Below are 27,069 nucleotides of genomic sequence, written 5' to 3'. Positions count from 1 at the left end.
TTAACATCATTCTAACATTTGGTATTGTTCCAACAGGTACAACTCGAGGGGTCAATTGATTCACGCATCGGAACATAAGAAATTCCAGATCTGGTACTTCTACGATGATCGTGGTAGGCTGGTATCTTGGAACGACGACAGGGAAAACATAACTCAATTCTTTTATGCTAATCCAAAAACACCAGATTTGATAACTCACGTACATTTCCCGAAATCATCGAAAACATTCCGATTCCTCTACGATCAAAGAGATTTCTTGATAACAGTTGAAACATCCGAGCAAAGGTTTTACGTAGCAACCGATCAAAATGGCTCACCTTTAGCACTGTTCGACACCAATGGAAATCTCATCAAGGAAATGCGTCGTACACCGTTCGGGAAGATCATCAAGGATACCAATCCAGATTTTTACTTGCCGATCGATTTCCATGGTGGATTATTCGATCCCAATACTAAATTGATTTACCTGAACAAAAGACTGTACGATCCAACCGTAGGACAATGGATGACAGCTGCATGGGAACAAATGGCCAACGAGTTGACAACCCCAACGGATATCTTCATCTATCGTTTCCGTAATAACGATCCCATCAATTTCAAACAGAACATCGAATACATGACAGATTTATCAAGTTGGCTTAAACTCTATGGTTATGATATATCTTCGATGTTGGGTTCCGAATACACGAAACAAATGGTTTATCAACCTAGCGCTACAATAACTTCGCCACAATTAACACCGGACTTTGGTGTAATGTCAGGATTACAATGCATCGTCAATCGTGTACACGAAAAGTTCTCAGATTTAGGTTTCGTACCAAAACCATTATTAAAATTGGAACCCAAAACTAGGAATCTTTTGCCACGTGTAGCACACCGTCGTGCAGTATTTGGTGAAGGAATCTTAGTATCTAGAATAGGTGGTAGAGCATTGGTTAGCGTAGTGGATGGTGTTAACACGGTAGTACAAGACGTTGTAACGTCAGTTTTCAACAATTCTTATTTCTTACCTTTACACTTCAGCGTTCACGATCAGGACGTGTTTTATTTCGTCAAAGACAATGCATTGAAGATACGAGACGACATGGAAGAACTTCAACGATTAGGTGGAATGTTCAACGTGTCAACACACGAAACAACAGAACACGGTGCAGGAACTTGGAAAGAACTGAGATTGCACAATCCCGATGCTGCAGTTGTCATTAAATACGGTGCCGATCCTGAACAAGAAAGACACAGGATATTAAAACACGCTCACAAACGTGCAGTTGAAAGAGCATGGGAAATAGAAAAGCAATTAGTTATGGCAGGTTTTCAAGGTAGAGGTGATTGGTCGAAAGAAGAAAAGGATGAGCTTTTGAATCGTGGTACTGTAGATGGTTACGAAGGTGTCGACATTCACAGTGTACACAGGTATCCACAATTGGCCGATGATCCTGGCAACGTTGCCTTCACTCGGGATACCAAAAGGAAAAGACGAAAGAGCGGCAACAGACGTAGCAGAAGTCACAGACACGATTCATGATTCGAAAGGACTACGAGTGTTCGGGAAATCCTTTGGAACTTGATTCGCGTGCCAGCGTGAATCTAAATGATTATTATTATTATTATTAAATTTCTTTTTTTTCTAATTTTTTTTTTTCTATTATTCTCAAATATGAGATTTCAAATAGTGTGTGTGGTGGCAAATTAATGAAAATAGATTATAATGTTAATACTACTATTATTATTAATACTCGAGATGATATTTTATCTATCTCGCTATCTCTTCTCAACGCACTCGAACTTAGAAGAGGAGGAGGAGGAGGAGGAGGTGGAGGTGGAAGTGAAAGAAAAAAATGCAAATAAAAAATATGAACGATAGTGAATAGAGATTAATTTTTGAACGAATCGAAATGAAAATGGGATTTAAGGATTATTTATTATAATCCTTTACTTATCCCCACCCTCAACCCCCAGAAAAAAAAAGAAAATGTCTTCAACAAGTTAGGGTTAATTAATTAATTCATTAATTAATTATATTAACTTATAATCTATGAGAAAAGAAAAGAAAAGAAAAGAAAAAGAATGAAATGGAAAAAGATAAACAAGCACGTTAACAAATTTGTATTCTTTATACGATTATTGTTCTCTTCTCGTTGCTGTTGATGACACAAATTCTCATTTTGAAAATAATAATAATGATAATGATAATTAATAATAATAAATAATTAATAATAAAATATTGATAACGAAAAGAAAAGAGATGGGATATTATTATGTACAGTTTTGATCGTGGTTGAAGATGATTGTCTCTTTTTGTTTTTTTATTCTCTTGTTTTTTTGTTTCTTTTTTATTATTTTTTTTTTTTCAAATCGAACGAAGCGTTACGCATATACTTTCAAGGTGCCGTCCGTGAGGAATGAATAAAAATATTTACGAGTGCGTGGTAAAGAGATCAGTGATGATGATGATGATGATGATGATGATGATGATGATGATAAGAATTAAATTGATAAAAATGAACGAAAATTAAAACAATAAAATCATTTCGCAAAATAAATAAAAAAAAAACGAACAAACAAACAAATAATTAATTAACGTCGACGATCGCGTTTTAAAACAAATTTCGATGGTGTTTCCTATGTGTCTGTCATCCTACAGGATTTTTAAAAATGCATGTAAACAAAAATAACACGTGTTGTGTACTACACACCCTCCCCCCTCCCTCCCCCCTCCCCCCTCACTCACAAATTATTCCGACGTATGTATTAGTTTTTAAATCGCGATAAAGACACTTTTGTGTGTGTGTGTTCGTCCGATGATTTAAAAAAGAAATAAAAAAATAAAAAAAAAACAAAAAGATGGAAGATTACAAAAAATTTAACAAACGAACTGACAAACGATGACGATGAATAGAATTGATGGAAGGTGGAATTTAAATTAAAAAAAAAAAAAAAAAGTAAACAACAAGATACGAAAATTAAATGGAAGTAAAGAAAAAAAAAGAAAAAAAAGATACTACCACTGACGTCACATTACGAACGTCAAATATTTTTAACATGGCGTAATATATACTAATAATAATAATAATAATAATTATGTGTATTAGAAAAAGAAAGAAACAGACAGAAAGAGAATGAGAGAGAACAGAGAGACAGACAGATAAATGCGGAAAAATTGTAAATAATGGCTAATTAATTAATAATTAATTAATTAAATTAATGGTAATAAATGTAGATAATATTATACATATGAACATATACATATATATATATATATACATATATATATTGCGTATCTCGAACGCGGATTATGCCCGGTTTCACGTTCTTTTATTTCTTATTTTCCTTTTTTTTTCTTTCCTTTTTTTCTGGTTTTTTTTTTTTTTTTTTTTTTTTTGTAATTCATCAAAACCAAAATGGAACTGTCGATAAGGAAGAAAGGAAGGAAAAAGAAACGAAGGAGGAATAAAAATAAGAATGCTTTTTTATATGTACTCGCGCGAATAAAAAAAAATAATGAAATAAAACACACACGCACAGAGACACACACACACACTAGTACCGCAATTCGGGCCGAAATGTGACGGAAAAAAAAATGTAATACCGGAATTTACAGAATAATAATCATAATAAAACAAGTGGAATTGTGTAAAACGATAATTAAAATGAAAACAAAAAAAAAGAAACAAATAAAATGATAGATTAAAAATCGTTTTTGAAAATTTGATAAAATAAAAACGATTTTATATAATCTACACCACCTACACACACACAAACCGGGTCCGCAACTCGTATCGTAACCCGTCAGGCATGCGTTCCCGTCTCGTAAAAGAAAAAAAAAAAAAAAGGGGAAAAAAAAACAACCGTTTCAAAAGGTTAAGTCTCTAATAAAGTGCAGAAAAAAAAAAAAAAGAAAAACAACATTTTAAGTGTTTTCACTTAAAATTCGTCGTTATTTAAAACATGTAAATAATTTCTATAGTTAATAATAACGGAAAATAAGTTAAGTATTATGATAGAAAAATAATCATTGTATGAGATGATCGTTCTCTTTTTTTTACAATTAAAACACGAGTTCCCTTCTCAGTAACGTCATAAAGGTTGATGGGTAAGAATTGGGGGGTTGGAGGTGTAGGGATAACGAAAGGGGTAGAAGGGGACACGTTTAAGATGATAAAATATTGTCCAGGAGAAATGAAATAAATATATTATTAAAATTATGCTAATTAATAATAATTAAATAATAATAATAATAATAATGATAATGATAATGAGATGATGATGATGATGATGAATAAGTATAATAATAAAATGATATGATATAGTAAGGATAATAATGAGGATTAGAATAATAAGAATAATAAAAATAGAAATAAGAAATAATAATAATAATAATAATAATAATAATAATAATAATAAGAATGATAGTGATAAAAGTCAGATCTGATAAAAGTTAATATTATAATAACTATTATTATATGAAAATACCCTGCCTATCTTTCTACTAAAAATGAGAAATTATTTTTTGAATTGTGTCGTCGAAGAAGTCCTGTGTAGTCGTCCCCCACGTCAGAGTGTGTGTTAGTGGGATCGTCCTTCCTTTTTCCCCCCTTAACCTTACCCATTCCACCCCTACCTTACCCTTATATATATAAAACAATTTGTCCTAGTTCCAATCCATCAAAACCTTTTGCAAAAATCCTTCATTGTTAGAACAAAACATTTATCCACTGTTTCCTTTCCCATCAACCACCCCACCCCATCCCATCCCATCCCATCCCTGTCCCGCCCCACTCAAAATGAAAAAAAGAAAGAAATAAATATGATTAAATAATAATAATATTAATAATAATAATAATAATAATAATAATAATAATAATAATAATAATAATATTAATGAAACACATACAAAAACACACACGTACATATGTACTACTACTTTGTAAAAGATATTAGCTGAACATTGTCGGTGTTTATCAAGTATCGAGTAATGAAGTTTGAAGAATAAAGAAAAGAAAAAAAGTAATATTATAAAATAATACAAAAGAAAATGAAGTAAAAAAAAATAAAATAAAATAAAATAAAATGAACGTATAATAAACGTAGCTCGATGACTCCGTGATTTTGATCAAATGAAATGAAAAAAAAAAAAAAAAATAAAATAAAGAAATGTAACTGAGCATAATAGAAAGTAAAGAAAAGAGAAAAATAACATAAAATAAAATGAAAGGGAAAAAAAAAAGTATTACTGCATAATATGTATAATTGTAATAGAAGAAAGAAAATGGTGGAAAGAGAAAAAAAGTGAGAGAGAGAGAGAGAGAGAGAGAAAGAAAGAAAGAAAGAAAAAAAATTGCAACGAGCCAACGTGCTAGTGTGCCACGTTGTGTTCTCCACGTAGGTGTATTATAATAATATTAATAATAATATTAAAATAATAATAATATAATAATAATAATAATAATAATAATAATAATAAACTAAATAAATAATTAAACAAAATGAAAAAAAGTATACATAATCATAAAATTGCAGCGTACGTAACTATAATAATAAATAGTTTGACGAGTCAACGTGAAATGGTGAAAACGATTTAGTGAGCAATTTACATTAACAAAATAAAATAATAAAAAGAAAAAAAAAGAAAAAGGTAAACAAATTAATACGCGAAGAAAGAATGAAAGAAGGATGAAAAAATGAGGAGTATGCCTAATGAACCTTAATAAAAAAAAAAAAAATGAAATGAAATGAAATGAAATGATACGCCCATTGTACATATCCGTTGTGCATAGACAGAATGCCGGTAAAAATATCTTTTTCATCTTAAGAAAAGAAAAGAAAAAAAAAGAAAGAATGAAAATATTAAAAAATTAAGAAAGAATGAAAACGTAAGATTAAATTTTTTTTAACGACGAAAGATCATGCAAGCGAACCTAACAACAAAAATGGAGACTTAATTTAACACTAAACTTATCGCAGGACCAATCGAATGACCGGTTTAAAAAATTCTAAAATTTAATGTAATTATTTCAAATATTTTACATTTTTTAGACTTTTATTTTAATAATTATTAATTTATATTTATATTATTTTATTCTTATTACTATTATTATTATTATTATTGTTATTATTATTATTATTGTTGATATTATTGTAATTGTTAGTATTAATATTATTATTATCATTATTATTATTATTATTATTATTATTTTTAAATATAAATTGTTTTATTTATTATTTAAGCCAGTACCAAATTAATTGTGCTATTATTTGCATTTATTTATAAAAAAAAATAGAAGGAGATATAACTTTTGTTAAAGATCGGTCAATTGACCGGTTACGATATAATTGTGTATACATAAATATTTTAGTTTTAGATATCACGACCGGTCAAATGACTGGTGTTTAATTTTAATTTTAATACTTATTAATTTTTTTTTTATTATTATTATTATTATTTCATCGAATGTTATTACCTTTTTATTCGTTTGACACATTACTTTTTATAATTATAATTATAAATATTATTTTATTATTACACACGAATATATTTTGTTTTATTTATTATTTATACCATAATAATATCAATTTGATTTTTACCATTAAAAAATTGCATTCCCCCATAAACTTTTTTTAAAAACCGTATCGTTCGACCAGTAACGATTGAAAAAAAAAAAGAAAAAAAAATACTGTTGGTAGGTTTGGCGTTAAATGAGAAACCTAAAAGAAAAAAAGAAAAAGACATTTTACTTTTTCAAAAATCTCTATTTTATCGAATTTGTAATACGCCCCCTAGGATCGTTGTGATTTTTCGTCGTTCTTTGTCTTTTTTTTTTTTTTGTATTCTACAAAATTCGTTTAATTTATTCAATTTATTCATAATTTTGTTCTTCATATATTCAATCGATAAAAATCACAAACAAAAGTTACATATTTACATGCGTAAACGTATTAAATTATTAAAGTATTAAAAAAAAAAGAAAGAAAATACTTACGCAAAACTATGTATGGCGAGAAGCGCGCGATAAACTGTGATTCGAATTTTTCTAACCTCACTTCTATTGTCAAAATAATTTTGCAATTTTAAAACGACATTATCGATCATTAATTATTATTTTAATTAATACGAAATTTGTTGACATAGAAAATTTTATTTTTTCCAAATAAAGTCCGGCTAAATATAACAAACATAATAATAATAATAATAATAATAAATAGTAAAGTAATAATACTAGTAATAAAGATAGTAATAATAATAATAATAACAATAATATTAATTGATAACGATAATTAAAATAATAAATTAAGAATGCAAAAGAAGTGAAACGTTAAGAAAAAAAAAAAAAAGCAAACACACGTTGTACGCGAAAAGGCTCGTAAAAGAAAAAAAAAATAAATGCAAAAATTGCAGAAGAAGTAATTTCAATAGAGAAGATGTAATTTTCTACGTGTACACTCGCTAATATTGCGCGAATCGAGATACGTAAAAAAAAACGGTAAAGAGAAAGAGAGAGAGAGAGAGAGAGAGAGAGAGAGAGAAAGGAAAAGAAAAGAAAAATTCGAATATAGGGAAAAATTAAAAATAAAATCCACGACAAGACGTTTACAAAAATTAACCTAAAAAAAGAAAAGAAAAGAAAAGAAAAGAAAGAACATTTAAAACAGGGGAAGAAAAAAGTAAAACAAAAGACAAGAGAGAGGAAAAAGAAAGTATAAATTAACGAGAAAAGAAAAGAAAAGAAAAGAAGACGATAATATAAAATGGCGGCTGCCCCCACCCTCCCTCTCCTTTTGTGTAATCGAGTTAAAAATTTGTAAACGCTTAAAAGCACGTCGTTGCTTCCTTTCGCGCTTGCGCACTAACGTCTTATGTAAATTTAAGAACGAGTTTCATGAAAAGAAATATTTTGAATGCTAACGCGTAAAAATAAATAAAAGCAAAGAAACGGTAAATAATTATAATAATAAAAAAAATAAATAAATTTAAAAAAAAAGGAAAAAAAAGAACATATTAACGAAACTCCAATTAATCTCTCGCCCTTTTTCCCTTCGTCTTCTTCTTCTTCTTATTCTTCTTCGTCTTCTTCTGCTTCTTCTTCTTCATCTTCTTCTTCTTCTTCTTCTTCTCGCTCAGAATTGAAAAGGAAAATAAAAAAAATAAAATAAAATAAAATCGATCGAAAATTGACAATGATTTAAAAAAAAAAAAATCGATATGATGATACAAAAATTACGACGATTATACGAAGAACAAAGATGGCGGTCTCGCGTAGGAAGGAAAACTCGAATAAACTTTTTATTATTGTTACGCTGCTGTGTGGGCCCCCTCTCCCACATTTCTTAATTCCTCTAGCGAAGTTTTAATAATTTAATGATATTTCTCAATGATAAATAAACAATGAGATATGAGATATTTAAAATAAGAACAAAATAATAATAATAATAATAATAATAATGTATAACTTAACCTATAATATCTTCGCATGAGGAAATAGAAAAAGCGGGTGTCGGCAAAAATGGCGACTAAGAAAAAAAAGCAATACTTCTTAAAACTATCGTGTATATGTTGTCTTTAAAAAAAAAAAAAAAATAATAAAAAATAATAAATTAACGCGAAAAAGAGAAGCCTGTTTTCTGCGACAAAGAAAATAAAAAACAGAAAGAAAGAGAGAATAAATGAAAGAGAAATATGTTTTAGAAAGATTAAATATAGTGTGTGATATGTGTATGTGAAGTAAGTGTGTATGAGTAAAAAAAAGAAAAAAAAGACAAAGTATTAGAATGAAAGAGAAAAAGAATGGACGCGTGTGTGATATCAAATATGTACGCGGTATGAGTGTGTTGCAAGTGTACTACTATTATATATAAATAAATAAAATAAATAAATATATATGTATATATACATTCACACACATATATATATATATATATATATATATATATATTAATATATACAAAATAAAAAATTGTGTTAACGATAAATATCGTGGAAGGGGAAAGAAAGAAAGTCGTGCGCTTTTCTAAAAGTATAAAAGTAAACAAAAAAAAAAAAAAAAGAAGAAACCGTGAAGAAAAAAAAAAAGGTTAATAAAAGGATACCAATATCCGAAAGGGAAGAAAAAAATATGTGTCCTCCTCGCGAGAGGTGATTTAAAAAAAAAAAAAAAAGATAAATAAACATAAACAAACAAAATAATATTACGAGAAAAAGAATGAGAAGGAGAAAGAGAAAAAGAGAGAAAGAGAGAGAGAGAAACAAGAAACACTTGTTCCGACCGTGTAACGCTTTGTCACGGTCACGTGACACACGTTTAATTTTGTACATAAAACAAATAAAGAAAGAAAGAATGAAAGAATGAAAAGAAGAAGGGACGAACGAAAGATTTCTATTTTGTCTCTCCGTAAATGGTTTTGTGCGTATGAAATCGGTGATGTTAAAAGGGGATTGGGGCTGGGGGAGGGATAAGGGGATAGAAATAAAGGTAAATGATAAAAAAGAAAATTATGCGATAATATTATCGTTTTCTAATTGGTACAATGATATTATTATTAAATGATAATAGGATGAAAAGAAAAAAATGAAAAGAAAAATAAAAAAAACACTCGTGGAGTTAGTAGTCTCTCTAACTCTCTGTAATACATCCTTTTTATATATAAAAAAAAAAAAAATAATAATTTTCTTTTTTATAAATAATATATATAAATATATGAGGAAAAATGTAAAAAAAAAAAAAGAAAGAAAAGGAAAAGGACAAGTAATGGTTAAAAGAGAGAGAGAGAGTATCCTCCAAATTTCGTAATTTGTGCGTTGTGAGCCGGTTTAAAGGAAGATTTGAACTTACTTGAGTATGATAGAATGAAATAAAAATAAAATTAAAAAGGGATGGGGAACTTGGAAGGAGATAAAATAAAATGTGATTTATTGGAGATGATGATGGTTTAATAAAAAAAAAAAAAATTAAAAAAAAATAAAAATAAAAAAAATTCGTGTTCGTTCAATCTTCGTTTCGTCCGGCTCGTTCGCTCGTTCGTCTGTAAATTTTTATTTTTATTTTTTTCTCTTTTTAAAATAATGTAATAATAATTACGCAAAATGAAATAGGAAAAAATTGATTGAAAAAAAAAAAAAGAAAAGAAAAGAAAAGAAAAAGCATGAAAGGATAGATAGAAGAGAGAAAGTACGAATAAAACAAAAAGAAAAATGGCAGGAAGAATGATGAAATGTTGAGAAAATAAAAAAAGGAAAAAAAAAACAAAAGAAAATTGAAAATTTGTAAATATGATGATAATTGCTATCATTGTGTAAATATACTCTTTCAATGAAAAACACATACCCATATACACACACGTGAGGAAACACGTAAAATAACACTAAACACACATTCATACTCGCATTTTACACGTACCTAAAAATAAAAAATAAAAATAAAAGAAATACATACACACACATATGGGCACGCATGTGCAGCACGTTGTTGTACGTGTTTGTGTTCACGCGCGAGGTTTATTTTATAAGAATTACATTATTATATATATATATATATATATATACACAACACCTCCCCCCACACATAACACTATATATATATATATATATATATATACATATTACCGTGTAATGATATTTAACAATAAGGTACATATATTCTATACTCTTACACGCTAAGTACTCAATAAATATATCTATAAAATTTCCTAGTGTTTGTGAATGTCTAAACCTAAACCTAATCCCAATGATCCCATCGTTTCGTGACGTCTTGAGCTATACTTACTCCTAAACCCTTCACTCTGAACCAACCCTTTTTCCCTATCGTTAATTGAGCAAAAATATTTCTATTTATTCACACATCAAAAAAGAAGAAATAAATTCATTATAATTATTGAGTTGAACAGAAAAGTTCGTGCCAATTTGTAAAGAAAATTGAAAATTGCAATAGTATATATAATTAATCACGAATTAAGATTCGTAAATGGGCACGTAATTTTTCTGACAAGCTAATAACATTTGTAAATTATTCGTCGGATCCGTCATAAGGTCTTTTATAAATATATATTGTTCCTAAATGTTATATTACTCGTTTGAAACTACCACCACTACCCCCTTCTAATTATATCTCTTCTCTCTCACGCATATATACATATCTAAAAAAAAAAAAAAATAATAATAATAATTATTTTCTCTTACAACTCCCATTTTGCTATATATACATATATATATATATAAATTATATTTTTCTTCTCCTTAAATTGAAAAAAAAGACATTTTTTCAATTATACATAAAATGAACATTAGATTTTAAGCGTGTATAAAAACAAAAAAAAAATAAATAAGTGAAAAGATATAATACGAGTGTGGATATAAATAAAGAGAAATAATAATAATAATAATAATACAAAATAAAAGTTTGAAATGAAAAAGCGTCCTTAAAACGGATCCGTCGCAAATCTGATTAAAAAATAAATAATAAAAGATAAAGTACCTACACAAAAGAACGCGACGACGACGACGACGACGACGATGTGATGATGAAAGTTGTTTTTTCTAACGAACTACTATTTGAAAGAGGAAAAAATAATTAAAAAATCTTTTAGTAACATTAAACGACAAGTTGTTATCATTACTTTCACACTCTCTCACATTCTTTCTATATTTTTATTTATTTATTTATTTATTTATTTATTAATATACGTATTTTCTGTGTCTCTTCTTCAATTATTTAAAAAATCTCTACACAAAAATTTTCTGAATACGTTCAAGAAAATACTTTTTCAACGTCTCAGGTACCACAATCCTTGTTACATTTTCTTTTATCAGTCTTACATCATTCTCACTTGTGTATATATATGCATGCACATAGGGTGTTCCATAAGGGAGGTTTTTGCTAAAATTCATAAACATTTGTTGCTCTATTGTGATTACATTAATTTTTTTAAAATAAGGAATTTAGATAAATTTATATAACTAAATAAATTCAAAACTATTGGTAACATTTACCAAAAATAATTAAATAGTATCTTTAATAACAAGAATAAGAATACTAATAATAATAATAATAATAATAATAATAATAATAATAATAATAATAATACAGAAATATTACGCTTTTAATATATAATTCCTATGATTCGTATAAATTATTTAATTGCCAAAATAAAAATTTATAACATAATTGTATAAATTAATTAAGATAATTATTTAAATTATATTAATTATATTATTGTATAATTAATATGTTTCGATGCATGAAAGTATTACCATTAATGTTATCACATTAAATTGGTACAAATTTCTCCCCCCCTCCCCCTCTTCCTCCCCCAAAAAACGCAATATTTATAATAATTAATAATCATAATAATTTTAGAAATCAATGTTACTATATCGATCATTAAAATTAAAAATTTTGTTTAATCGCGATAATTGAGAAAAAGAATACATTATTTCGTCGGCCATTGTTTGTTTGTTTGTTCTACGACATTTTTATACGAAGATTTCTCAAAATATTATATTCCGTTATAACAATTTTGTTTTAATTTAAATAACGTAAAATACGTACATATTCCGAATTTGTGTTTGTATGAAATTATTCATACAAAAATAATAATATTTTGTCTTCTTTTTCTTCTATTTCAATTTAAGAAACATGTTTGTGAAATTTAGAAACAAATCTCCTGGAACAACGACCCGTACATACATACATATCACACGTATCGGTATGTTTATTACAAAATTTATATAACATACATTTTTATTTGTACATTTAACAGTTCATTGAACGATCGCTTTAACCGTAGTTACGTTGCTTGCTATCGGTGGACGACTCCCTCCTCCCAATGGTCTGTAAAAAAGGATGAAAAAGATAACAAAAATTTATCACTAATTAATTCTTTTCTTTTTTTTTTTTTTTTTAAACAATTGGATTCGACGAATAAAACATTGTTTTATTATCCAAATATTACAAAGAGATAAAGAATAAAAAATAAAAAAATAAAATAAAATGAAAACAATCAACGTTAATTTACAAAATAATGAGCAAAGTATATAATCCTAATTAATTTGGAAAAAAAAAAAAAATAATTAAAAAAGAAATAATTCAAAATTGCAACAAATAAAATACGAAAAACTTTGTGACAATTTAAGAATTAACGTAAGAATAATAATAAGGGGATGATTTTTGTTTTCTTTATTTTTTGTTTTGTTTTTTTTTTTTTTGTTTTGTTTTTTTCTTTTAGGATTAATACTGCACAATATACTCTGCTTTTTTACATAACTTTTATTACGAAGTAATTTGCTTTGGACAAGTCTTTCCATTTATTACAATTTTCTTTTTTCTTTTATTTTCTTATCTTTCTTTCTTTTTCTTTTCCTTACTTTTTCGTTTAAACCCTTTTCAATTTATTTACAGTCAATATATTATCATATCCTGTTAATTATTGTGAGAAAAAAGACAGATGGAAGAAATACTTGTTTGTCGCGCTTAAATCGTATTTTTCTTTCTTTTTCTTTTTTTTTTTTTCTCATTTTTAAATCATACCCAAAAATGTGATATATATATTTAAATATATTATATTATATTTTCTCACCCTAAAATAATATCTACAATCGTACCGAGATGATCCTAGTATTTGTCTTATTTTTCTTTTCAGAATAATCTAATTGTGTATTTATCGAATAATATTCAAATTTTTCCACGATAAGTAAATAAATTAGACGATGAAAGCTTAAAAAATAAATAACAAATGTTATGATACGTTTAAATAAATAATCGATGCACCAATTTTATATAATTAAAACGTAAGTATGTATAATTTATATTCAATCAATACAAAATTTCGACCAAGTATACAATCATCGAATAATTGCATTATTAATTGTATGTAATAGTAAAATGTAATCGAAAGAGTATGAAGAGAAGTGAAAAACCTGTTAAATTATCCAATAAGTGTAAAAGATTTATCGGTGCAAGATTAATTATAAAAACGATCATCATTGAATTGCACTACCCAAAAGTATAATTTTGCTATGCAAAGTTAAATTATCTTTTCTAAATCTTTAAATAATTAATATCTTTTTTTTTTTTTTAGAGATAAAAAGTATCACACACATTCGTTAAATCATAATAACATCGACAAAATTTGACTAAAAATGTGAAATAATCTTATAAGAACAACAGCAACGCATTGAATATTTTGATCTAACCGATATGGTAAGTATTTATATATTTATATCTATATGTGTGTAATCTAAATCAAAACTAGATTATTATTATTATTATTATTATTATTATTATTAATATTATTATTATATAGTTTGCAAGGAGTAATAATTTATAAGCGTTAAACATATATTTCTATTATCTTTAGAATCCTCGCAAACTATTTGGAACATGAAAAAGTATAAGGAGCACCGCGTGTACTTTTTATCGAGGAATGTGTATTTAATTGCTAATAAAATACCGCTTTAGAAATATATGTAGATGGGGGATCGATGAAGTACTAGATGCGCAGGCAAATTTTACAAAAATATTATCGATAGCTCTAGACATTATGGTTCTGTTTTTTTTTTTGTTTTTTTTTTTCTTTTTTTAAATATTGCGTTACGCTCTGTTTCCAAGATTTTAGAAATATCCTGTCTAGAAATACATGTAAAACGACGACTAGAAATTTATCTAACTTCGTGTCAGTTCTATAAAATACCATTATTGTTATCTAAGAAGATGTACTTTTTTTTCTTCCCAAGAAGTTGCATAAAAAAAATGTTAAATATAAAATTTTAAATATAAAATTTTTATAAGATAAAAAATTTCTCATATATTATTACTTTTTCATTTTTCGTTAGCGTCTAAATTTGGTATATTCTAGTTTAATTATACTTTTTTTTTTTTCTTTTCTTTTAAGTGCTAAAAAGAATAAGATATTTATAACAAAGCACCTCAGAGTTCTTTCTCCATTCCTGAATACAGGCGTTGACATTTAACGCAATGTACGTAGAGGCATATGTATATATAATACAGAGTCAAAGAGGTGTGTATATATACAATATACATATACGAAAATGTATATATGTAAATATACGAATAAGTATAATACTATGTCACCAATGTCTATGTGGTGATCGTTTAAACAGGATATTCGTGTATCCTTAGAAAAATGTAGATGTTCCGATAACAAATATAATAATGAATAACTGCATACACAAATATAAAAGCACGTTCATATCCTAAATCAGCCATACTCAACCACTTGTTTTCTTGAATCACATATATTTTTGTTCACTGCATTAAGTGGACCACAACATTGGTATCAAAAAAGAAAAAGAAAAAAGAAAAACGCTTAAAAATCTGAATTTTTCATTCATGTGTCACATATTATTTTATAAAATAGTATTTGTTCCAGCAGAACAAATTGGCTGTAAAATGAAGGCAATTATAAAATTGTCTGTATCTATTTAATCGTCCAAGATTTACTTTTACGTAGATAAATTTAAATTCTCGAGTGTGCATCTTGTGTTGAACATTAAATCTTGGCAGGTCACAGGTTGAGTATGGCTATTCTAATCCCTCAAATAATGATTTTCTTTTATTGTAGTACTCCTTTTTGGAGTATAACCAATTCGACTCAATTATGACTTTACTTACTCGAGGCCCAAAGCCCAATTGATACCTTGCACTAGGAACAGAATTAATGGTTGCCATCCAACCAACCACCTTATCCAATCCAATAATTGACCATACAATACGTGTGGTCGTTCCCATCTTTAAACATCATTAAGGTTGCTATGGCATATACATAACATAATAGTTATAGTAGAAAGTAACAGAAATTTTATGTAAAAGGATACGGATTGCGGAACATTTTTTTCAGATCTACTTTTTCCTTGCAGTAAGGACACGTCTGTTTCTTCCCTACGATGCACCAACCTCTGATACAAAATTCATGAAAGACGTGTTCACAGCTGAGTTTGTATGTGTTCTCGATAACACCTTCTTCGTGTTCAGAAACTAATAATCTGTTCCCACATACTGCGCATACTCCTGGCTCCAAAGTCCTTGTTGGCATACTGCCTGGAGCATAATACTGTAAATTATATTAATTTTTATAAACGTCGTTAGAAAGTCATCATTTAATTCAACTGATTACTCACCCCAACGTGTGAAGCCATTTTATCGGCACATATTTCAGCAACATCTCTTCCTAAAACCCCAAAATAAAGGCCATAAAATAAGAAAAGTATTCCATAATCCATCCAAACTGCTGGCTTTGCATCAAATACAATATTTAAACCAAAAAATGTTGCTAACATTATAACATATCCAATTAAACCCAAAACGTAACTAAGCTTATAAATGAAGTAAAACCATTTATACACTAATCTGTAAAGAAAAAAGAACAAAAATATCATTAATTTATCATTCAATTATTGTTAATGTAATAAAACCAAATGTATTATTTGAAAACAACCTACCTAGGAGTTGTACCTCGTATTGGTTTTTGAATAGCTTTTCTTACTACGAGTCCTGTTATACATGATGATACTAACCAGAGAAAAATAAATCTCCACCAGTGATTAACAAGACTTAAACCAAACGGGACTAGCCACATAACTATCAATGTTATTAACTAAAGACAAATGATAAATATGCATTCATTTTTATTGCATCAATGATATGAAAACTATATCTAATATTATTAAAACGTACGTTTATTTTACCTGATATGATTTAAAATGTCTCTTTTTCCATTCAATTAAACTGAATTGTGTTAGCATTAATGTTCCTAGTAATATTAGTACCATTTCTGCATGCATCGATTCATGACCTTGATGTTGCTTGTGCAGCTTTATATGGTCCGCTCTATAACAAAAATTATTAAATTACTCAAACTAAATATCTTTATTATAGATAATAAACTTGAAAATTAGTTTATTACAATCAATAATATATTGAAATTATTAATAATAATTTACCTCCATTTTTCTTCTGGAGTCATATCCGCTTCGCTCTAAACAAATATAAAATATATTATTTATTACAATATATTATATGTTTATGTGTATACATTATTAACTGAGTTTTAATTTATTTTAAATAAATTCAATGAACGTCTACACATTTTATTTCTATTAGAAAATAAAATATGATAACAATAACAATGTATATTTTATGTATCTCATGCGTCTTAAGAGGTTAGATTTCTTGTCTTAATATGTTTAAATTTATATCGTTACTTTTAACTTATTACAATGTAAATTTAATGCAAAAATGTATACATACCTTATTTGGCATTATATGGATATCCATTTTTAATAATATTTTTACTTAACAATGGAAAAATAGACTTCAACAAACTGGCATAATGCACTCGACGCTGTGTAACACATGTTAAGGTGCAGTTCACACTCTGACGTGGAACACATAATAAGAAGATAATCATTAATTATTTTAATTTAGGTATCTAATATATTTCAAAACAATATTTGCACAATAAAACAATTGAGGATCGAATAATGTATTATTTTTATTATATTTATTTAAAATATATACAAACTTTTTAAATGATATTTCATTATTCTTATGGATTTTAAATGTATTCATTTAAATGACTAATGTTGTATCTTGAATTCCCACCTTAAAGAACGACAGTTATATTGACTTTTTAAAAAAGTAAATTGTGTTTAATTAATAAAACTCATATTAATAATTATTTGTAATAAAAATTTTAATAATAAAATTGTTAACGAAGGTTCATACAAGTTGTCTGAATTTTTATTTTATAATATTATTAAAGTAAAACAATTAATAAAAAATGAGAAATCATTTAAATAATTTATTGCGAATAATACGTGATTTAACTTTCCAACAATTTTTATGTAATGAAATATTATTAGAAGTATACAAATATTTCACATGTATATAATACTCATTTATAATAATATCGAATATATTTCTTTCTTATATAATATCAGTAAAAGACATTTAATAAAACTGTCGTATTAAATATTCATTGATAGACGTTTTGAAATATCGCGCCATATGAAAAATTAAGACGTCGTAGTTACGTGTCGGTAAAGACGGTGGCGCTAATGTCAAACTCGTTCTCGTATTTCTTCGTAGGTGTTCGGTCTGTGACGGTAGTTAAACCACGCCCCGTGGAGATCAGAGAGGGAAGCTGGTAACTCATTTCGTGAAGGAGCGACGTGAGCGCTTGTACCGTTTATCGAGAGAGAAGGCGCGACGTAAAGAGACGGATTCCATTGCTGTAAAATACGCGCGAGAGATAAGTGTCAGCCGCCGGTGTGTTATAAGAGTTCGGGAGTTTAGTGTTAAAGTGTGCCTAAAGTAGTGCGTGATTGGTTTCCTTCTGGACACGTGGTTTACAATTTTAGATTAAGTTTAGGAAGACGCTTAGGAAGAATATCAACCTAAGAAGAAGAAGAAGAAGTAGTAGAAAAGGAAGAAGAAGAAGGATCATCATCTCAGCCTCGAGGAATTACTTTCAGTAAGTAAGAAAAATACAGTAAAAAACAAATCTAACGATTATTTATTTCTTAAAATATTCTAATTATTCGTACGTTAATACACATATGCACGTATTTTCGATTACTTAACGTTACAACTTTAAAACTAGTTCAATAAATTCTTAACATCATTTTTTTAATTTAAATCCTACCATACGCATCGATGCGTGTATACCAACAAAACGACTTTACGAAGAGAAAACATACGACACGCACCCGTGACGAATCACGTATCAAATTACATTTATTTCCTTTTAAAGATATTACTTTACTCTCCCCTTACATGCACGCCTACGGAGATTTATTTTTTGTTCTTTTTAAGTATTTACAATAAACACAAATTTTATTTTAACTAACGATAATTATATTTTGATGTGTTTTAAATGATTTTTTTTTTTTAAATTAGTTGACGCGTGCGTCAATCTTTTACTATTCTTTTTTAGAATCTGTTTACGTAAAATCCGTCTGTCTGTGTTTCACGTAGTTGACTGAGGTTAGCTGTGATTACGTAGAAATACGACGCGCAGCGATGTTCACGTATGTAAGAAATTAGAAAACAAAAAAAAAATAATAATAATAATAAAAGAAACAAAAAAACAACAATCTTTTTGACGTATTTTAAATTTCAATAATTTTTGTTGATTATTTTGTCGCGTTACTAAGATTTTATGTTATGACTTTTTAGTTGTTTTGTTGATTAGTTTTGTTGTTTTGAAAAAATTTGCATAATAAAATATCATTGTTATTTTAAAATATAAATAAGAAGTATTGAATTTGTATGTGTGATAGGATTTAACAGGTAGTTTTCTTATCTAGTTCATTAGCACAGATCGAAAATATTTAGTCTAACCGGTGTGACCGTGAAAGTACCTTTTAAACGAGATAAAACTAAAAGGAGATGGTCAATAATTTTACTATCTTTACAATATCCATCTTATCGTTAGATCCAATATCGAATCCGTATAGATCACGTTTTATCTGTTGCATTCTATCTGTCTCCGATCTCTCATACCCTTTCATTTTTCATTTATATATATATATATATATATATATATATATATATATATAATATATAAGTTGATATATGTGTACATAGGAAACTAATTTCTTTCGTATCATTTTATCTTGGATATTATTGGATATTATTTAATAAAAAAAAAAAAAAAGAAAGATATTGATCGATTTTGAATTATGTAATATCACTATTTTATTAAACTTCCCTAGAATCATAGTATTTTTATTTTTATATATTTATAAATAATAAAGTTTTTATTTTTGGTTCATTTATAAAATATAATATATATATATATATATATAAGTATCTATAAAAGTTCGTATATTTTTATAAAATATCTTATAAAATTAAATTATTTTATTTTATATAAAATATTAAAAGTTTTCAGGTTATGTCATGCAATACCGTTATTTATAAAAAAAACTTTTTTAGAGTAATTATATTTTTATTTCATATATGTATAAATAATAAATATAATAATAATATATATATGATATATTAAATTACTTCATATATATTTATTAAAAATATAAATAATAAAAATTGATTTATTACAAATTATGTAATATCGCCATTTTATTGAAACTTTCTTCGGATGACATAATAATTTTTCTTTTCTCACATATATGTACACACATCCATTTATTTATTTATATATACATTATATTGAATTCTTATTGTGTATTGATTATATATATATATATATATATATATATATATATATATATATATACATAAACACATATTTTCCGTGTTGAAAATACCTTCGCAAAACGGCATTCCTTACTGGCGTTGAAATAGAATATAAAAAGACGTGACACGTAACTGCGTTTACTTTTCATTTTAACATGTGCAATGTGCATATTAACGTAACGAATAATATTGCATTGTTTTATCATGGTTACTCGAATGCATAATCGTTCATAATGCGTTACACATAATCTTAAAACATAAATAACCATCAACCGTTGGACAAATATTTTTTTTTTTTTTATGACATCAAAATCACGAATCTAATTAAATAAACGAAAAAAAAAAAAACACAGAAAAAGAAAAACATTTCGTTGTTAGGTTTGTTAATAATTTCTAAAATAATGTACAAATTATTTATTATATATAAAATACAGATTAATATTATTCAGATATTATAAATATGCTAAATTAATTAATTCAATGAATAAATGAATTATGAATATATTTGTTGTTAGTTTTAACACTAGATATATCACCATTTTCAGTATACCTATTTCTACCACACTAGTCAAAATGACTGGTGTATAAAAAAAAAAAATACTTTTTGAGACTTACAGTCTTTATTTACTCTTAAAAAATAACAAAAAAAAAAAAAATCTTTAACAATAATAATTTTACTAGATAAATGAATTTATAGACATTTTCAAATTATTTACAGAAATCAAATGTTATATGAAGTAGAAATTTTCAATGAAAATGGCCCGGACTAGTCAAAATGACTTGCTTTGGTATATCTAGTGTTAATACAATGTTAAAGTATTGAATAATTGCATAATTTGCTGCATTGGGTTGCATTGAAAAGGGGTCTACAAACTCGATTTTAGAGTCAGGGAACTTGGGAAGGTGTAATGTTCTCCTGGTTACTCGTAGATTCGGATGTTGTATTCTGTATTGGCTAGTGTCCAAGTTTTGGTTCTACTCTCACCATGTTTTCACTTGCAAGCTCTATTCTACCATTGCCAATTCCTACTCGGTTTTCCTACGTGTTATCTCGTCTTCCACGAATGCAATGGTCTACGTACGAGAATCGTTTCTCTATTCTCTTTTCACAAGATACGTTTAGATATTCTATACGGTGTCTTTAGAATTTTCTTAATCAATTTTTAAAACTATTTGTAATCAAATATCAAATGGATCATTCAATTCAAATTTCGAATACAAAATATAGAATTGAATTTAACATTTGTTTTTTAATTAATAAAATATATATTATTTTTAAAACTTATTAATTAATTATATAATAATTATTATATATATTTTTTTTTATTAATTATGTAATTTATTATATTATATTGTATTAATTATATTTATTATTACTATTAATTATTATTTTTTTTTTCTTTGGTTTCATTTAATTTTAATTATTAAAAAATATTGTTCTGTTCGTTTAAATATAATTTTTAAATAATAAAAAAATATTATTATTTTGTTGGTTTTATATAATTTTTAATTAATAAAGTATATTATTTTTTAAATTTATTAATTAATTATATAATTATTTATTTTGTATTTTGTTTGGATTTATATAATTTTAATTAATAGAAAATATTATTTTGTAGATACAATATAAATTAATTATAATTTTATATTTATTTCTTATTTCTTATTTTTGTTTCATAAAATTTTAATTAAAACTAAATAGTATTTTTTAAATATATAAATTAATTATATAATTATTTATTTATTATATTTTTGGTATCACATATAAATTTAATTAATAAAAAATTGTATTAATTGAATAAATTGTATAGCGTAATATATAATAATAATAATAATAATAATAATAATAATAATAATAATAATAATAATAATAATAATAATATGAATATAATGTGTATATTATATATTAATTAACTTAATAATAATTAAATATAAAAATATATTAATATATAATAATAATAATATAAATATTGTAATATATATATATATATATATATATATATATATATATATATATATATATAAAATCAATTATAATTATTAAAAACAAATAAAAAATTATTCGATAAAAATCCTAGAAGACTTACCAAAAAAAAAATGTTATTAATAATAACATCAAAATAAACATATAATACACCTTATATATTGTAATATACCTGTAGGTGAATTAATTAACTTGACGATAACAAGAATGAGTCATTACAACTGAAAGATAATATAACGTAAACATACTGCTGTTAGATAAAAGAAAGAAAGAATATATAAAAAGAAGAACAAAAACTAAGTAATACAAATTACCTGAAAAACTTTAAATCACCGTATATACGTTAGTACACAGGTGTATTCGTCAACCTGTTGATGACGACGAGGACGCGTGCATTGTGCAAAGAAAACGGATTAAATCTCATCATCGTTGGATTTTACGCATGGCTTGCTGACTTTTCTCCCACGTTCAACAAAACTTTTTCTTTTTTTCTATTTCTTTTTCTCTTTCTCTTTTTTTTCTCTCTTTTTTTTCTTTTTTTTTTTTACAAAAGCTTCTACGTTACTACATCGTGTCCTCGATTTTTCTTCCAACTTCTGGCTGAATTTTTCAATAGTTTTTTCCCTATATAATAGTCGTAGTAATGTTCGGTAATTCTGTTACTTATCCAAGCTTCCATTTTTAGAATTTGAAAAAGAAATGTTATGCTGTATTTATATACGTCTATGTATACTACATGTTATATGTATATATATATATAGATATAGATAGTTTAACATTGTTCTCAATATAAATAGAAGAAACAAAGTTTAACATAAATGGATGAGAATATAGAAGAAGAAGAAGAAGAAAAAAAACATTGTAAAACGTTATAGAATTTTTATATACATGTATAAGTACGAACGTATTATAGTATAATATTTTTCTTTTTTTTTTGAATATAAATTTAATCAAATTTGAGTATTAAAAAAAAAAAACAAGAAAATTGTAAAACATTACGTATTCGGTATTATCTAACAAAAAATATACAAGTTTTACGAATAATTAGAGAAAAGAGAAAGTATACATGTGTGTGTATATTTAAAAGTGAGAGAGAGAGAGAGAGAGAGAGAGTAAAATACTGTATTATTTTTGTTTGTATTATATATTCATTATTTGAAGGTCATGTTAGCTTATAATATGTATATATCTATGATTTCGTTGACTCGAACTGTAAATGCTATCGTTTTGTTATTAGTCATTTAAAGATCTACAAAACTCGCATTATCATTCAAACGATAATCTAAAAGGTCTGGGATATTATTTGTTGCTTTAACATTATTATTTTTTTTTTGTAATTATATTTTATCTGTAATTTTTCGTTTTCTTGTTATATTTAAGTTTCTTTTATTCGATATTTAAATTGTACATATTTAAAGTATTTAAATTTTAATATGAACACGAATACACGAATGTTGAATTTTATATTTAAATGGAAGATTATACAATTTGTTCTTATATTTTTATACATTATTTTAGTATATTTATTTAATTTTTCTAATATTATAATTTTGTATTAATTATAAATAATAATGTATTGATAAAATTATTTTTTTTAGAATATATACAAATTTAATAATAAGTGATTGCATTAACATATTGCATTAACAACATGTGCAGTTTGTTTTTTTATTTAATTACTTTTTATTATTTTTATATTTATTAGTTATTCATATTTTTTAATTAATTTTTATTTATTTCTTTTTTCTATATTCATAGTATTAAATTTGTAATATTAATAATAGTTAATTTAGTAAATTTATAGTATATTATTATATAGTATTTATGGTATTGTTTTTTATTTAATTAATTTTTATTATTTTTATATATATTATTTATTAATATTTTTTAATTAATTTTTATTTATTTCTTTTCTATATTTATAGTATAAAATTTATAATATTAATAATAGTTAAATTAGTAAATTTATAGTATATTATTATATAGTATCTATGGTATTGTTTTTTATTTATATAATTTTTATTATTTTTATTTTTATTTTTTTTTTTTCGAAACCTATAATATTACATTTATAATATATTATTATATAGTATTAAATTTATAGTATTTATAAAATTGTTTTTTATTTAATTAATTTTTATTTATTACTTTTTTTATATTTACAGTTCATATTAATATTATATTAAATGCATTAGAAATACCAATGTTTCATATTTATATTTTAATTATATATAAAAATATATATTTTTTATATTTTTCTAGTATATATAAAAATTATGTAATTTCTTTAAAAAAAAAAAAAAAATAAACATTAAAATAAAAATTGCATTAAAAAAAAAAAAAAAAAACGTAACATGAATATTAATTAAAATATTCTAATCCACGAATGATAAACGTAATAAATAAATATTTTATAAAAAAAAAAAGAGAGGAACAACAACAAAAAATAAATATATTCATACTAAGTTATAAGAGGAGAATAATAATAATAATAATAATAATAATAATAATAATAATAATAATAATAATAATAATAATAATAATAATAATAATAATAATAAAGTTGCTTGTAATGTGCTAAGGCATTCAAGGATGTGCTTCGGTTTTTTTTTTCTTTCTTGTTTTTTATTATCACTCGTAATTAGTGAGCTCAACACATAACGGATATGTCAAGTAACCACTACTGTTCTTTCGTGTAGATATTTTTAGACTTACATTAATGTTTTTTTTTTTTTTTTTCCTTGTTTTTTTCTATGTCCCTTTTAGTTAATTTTATTTTTATTTCTTTCTATTTACAGTTTCCCCTTTTTCCTAAAAATTCTTTAACGTTTTTTTTTTTTTTTCTTTTCTTTTTCTACGTAAACTCTGACCACAAATCTTTTTACTCTCACGATATTTTTTTTTCTTGTTCTTTCTTTTTTTAATACGTGTACACGTGTTCGCATAATACATATGTGTATAATACGTTAGTATTTGTGCGTGTACGTGAGTATAAAAGAGAATAGTATTTCGTAGAGAAATTTCTTGAGTATGAGTCAAGCTTATGTTAGATTATAGGATCCAGTATTCGAGATTCGATCTTCGAGATGTCTGGTTAACGATCATTGACGCGTATCACGTTCGATGGCTAAACAGGAATTACCATTTTTTATTTTTATTTTTATTTTTTTTTTTTTTTTTTTTTCTTTAACTGAAAGTAGTTGCTTATTAGAGAGAGATAGAGAGAAAGAAAGAAAGAAAGAAAGAAAGAAGAAGGAGGAGAGATGTGCTGTATTTACTGTAAATACGTATATTATACCAACTGATGGGAAAAACTGTGGCTCCTAAAGTTACTCTACAGCTTCTGAGACAATATTATATTTTTTTTATAATATTTTATTATTTTGTTAACAATTTTTATATTAAAATATGTTCCTTAACTTTTAACGTTATTTTTTTTTTTCAAATTTTTAATTACGAAAAATTGTAGTTTTATTGTATTGAAATTAAGAGTGTATATGTTTGTATATGTATGAGAAAAAAAGGAATAATAATAATAATAATAATAATAATAACATAAAATATTGAATTATCATATCTCAAATAAATAATTATTGCAAATTTTTTAATTAAAATAGAAAATTTAATAATTAAAGCAAAATAAATAAATTAAATTAATTAATTAAATAACTAAAAAAAAAACTATTTAAATGTTATTTAATAAATATATATAAATATATATTTAATAATTTAATAAATAAAAAAATATTAATTAATTAAATAATTAAAAAAAAATTGTAATAGGAAAATAAATATTTAATAGTAATAATAATCTATTTTTTTTTTTAATTTTAATCATAAATTAATATTTAAAATATATATATATATATATACTTATGTTAACAGATTAGTTATTTTATTGCAAAATAACACATTCTTATTGTATTAAATTATATATTACAAACTTAGCAGCTGTTTCATATATGTTTCTTTTACAGTTATATTTTCTACAGTTTTTATTTAACGTACAAAAAAAATGTATAGAAAGTATTGTAAGTGATTTTTATTATACTTGAAGTTAGTATTTACTTATCCCTAGAATATTCCTTACACATATATATATACATACACATATATACCTACATATGTTAGATTCTTGATAAAATTCCTATAATCTCGGTTTCATGTCGGTAACTTCAAACGAGATAGCCTTTCGATCGTGGAAAGTAAGTAAGATCTTCTTATTGCTACGACAAAATTGGATCATCACGGATAGTCAACCTCAATATTGTGAAATTTCTCTTTTCGAATTTGAAAGATGACACATTTTCAGATCTTTTGTAAGATTTTTCTCTAGTGTTTTATTTTTTTTTTTTTTTTTTTTTATTATTATTATTCCTAATTGATGTTAGGGAAAAATTTAGTACGAGTTTAAAGCAATTTAAATTATGAATACTTAAACAAAAAAAATAAAAAGACGCGTATCCACTTAGGTTTCTTTTTTCGTTTACTTTAACGTTAATTAAAAATTTTTTAAATTTACTTTTTACGTTAATTAAAACGTAATAACGAAGATATATATATATGTATATATGTATATATGTATATATGTGTATGTATGTATTTATACGTTTTCTTTTTCTGACATGAGATAAAATAAGAAAAATCCCAGGAACCTAAGACCAAGTGAAAGGATGACTACTTTTACGTATACAATCTTTTAAGATGACGCATAACAACTGCCTGTTCGTCATTTCCGGTCTTTCAACGTAATACAATAATATCACCATTCACGTAGAAAATAATTTCTTTAATTTGTTTTTTTTTTTTTATTATTATTATATTTATCAAAACTTTCATTTGAATTTGAAAACCCGAATACTAACATAATTAATAATT

The 27,069-nt window shown here is 25.2% G+C and overlaps 3 protein-coding genes across 9 annotated transcripts in view; 2 read left to right on the top strand and 1 right to left on the bottom strand.

The window, feature by feature from the left end:
* Positions 1-8,930, top strand: part of Ten-m (teneurin transmembrane protein Ten-m) — a 66,366-nt gene extending 57,436 nt beyond the window's left edge. Inside the window, 1 exon segment of the mRNA XM_089176147.1 lies at positions 37-8,930. Coding sequence (XP_089032273.1) covers positions 37-1,525 — 1,489 coding nt within the window. The 3' untranslated portion in view covers positions 1,526-8,930.
* Positions 8,562-17,406, bottom strand: LOC107065380 (E3 ubiquitin ligase Rnf121). Its single transcript, XM_015319021.2, has 8 exons — positions 17,256-17,406; positions 16,949-16,983; positions 16,694-16,835; positions 16,448-16,602; positions 16,127-16,355; positions 15,824-16,059; positions 15,621-15,737; positions 8,562-12,821 (listed from the first exon to the last, which is right to left on the bottom strand). The coding sequence occupies exons 1-8, from the start codon at positions 17,280-17,282 to the stop codon at positions 12,752-12,754; spliced, it is 1,011 nt and encodes a 336-aa protein (XP_015174507.1). The 5' UTR covers positions 17,283-17,406; the 3' UTR covers positions 8,562-12,751.
* A 723-nt stretch (positions 17,407-18,129) lies between these two features.
* Positions 18,130-27,069, top strand: part of Synd (protein kinase C and casein kinase substrate in neurons protein Synd) — a 67,937-nt gene continuing 58,997 nt past the window's right edge. For 3 of the 7 annotated variants that reach the window (XM_089176200.1, XM_089176199.1, XM_089176198.1), the window contains exon 1: positions 18,132-18,480. The gene's annotated coding sequence lies outside the window, so the exon portion shown is untranslated. Of the gene's footprint in view, positions 18,481-27,069 lie in introns of all 7 variants that reach the window. The other 4 variants (XM_089176196.1, XM_089176197.1, XM_089176195.1 and 1 more) reach the window with 2 other exon arrangements.

Source organism: Polistes dominula, unplaced genomic scaffold, assembly GCF_049000335.1.
Source record: "Polistes dominula isolate Pdom_NZ unplaced genomic scaffold, Pdom_raw_medaka contig_21, whole genome shotgun sequence".
NCBI classification, from domain to species: domain Eukaryota; kingdom Metazoa; phylum Arthropoda; class Insecta; order Hymenoptera; family Vespidae; genus Polistes; species Polistes dominula.
This window is presented reverse-complemented; position numbering and strand designations above follow the sequence as displayed.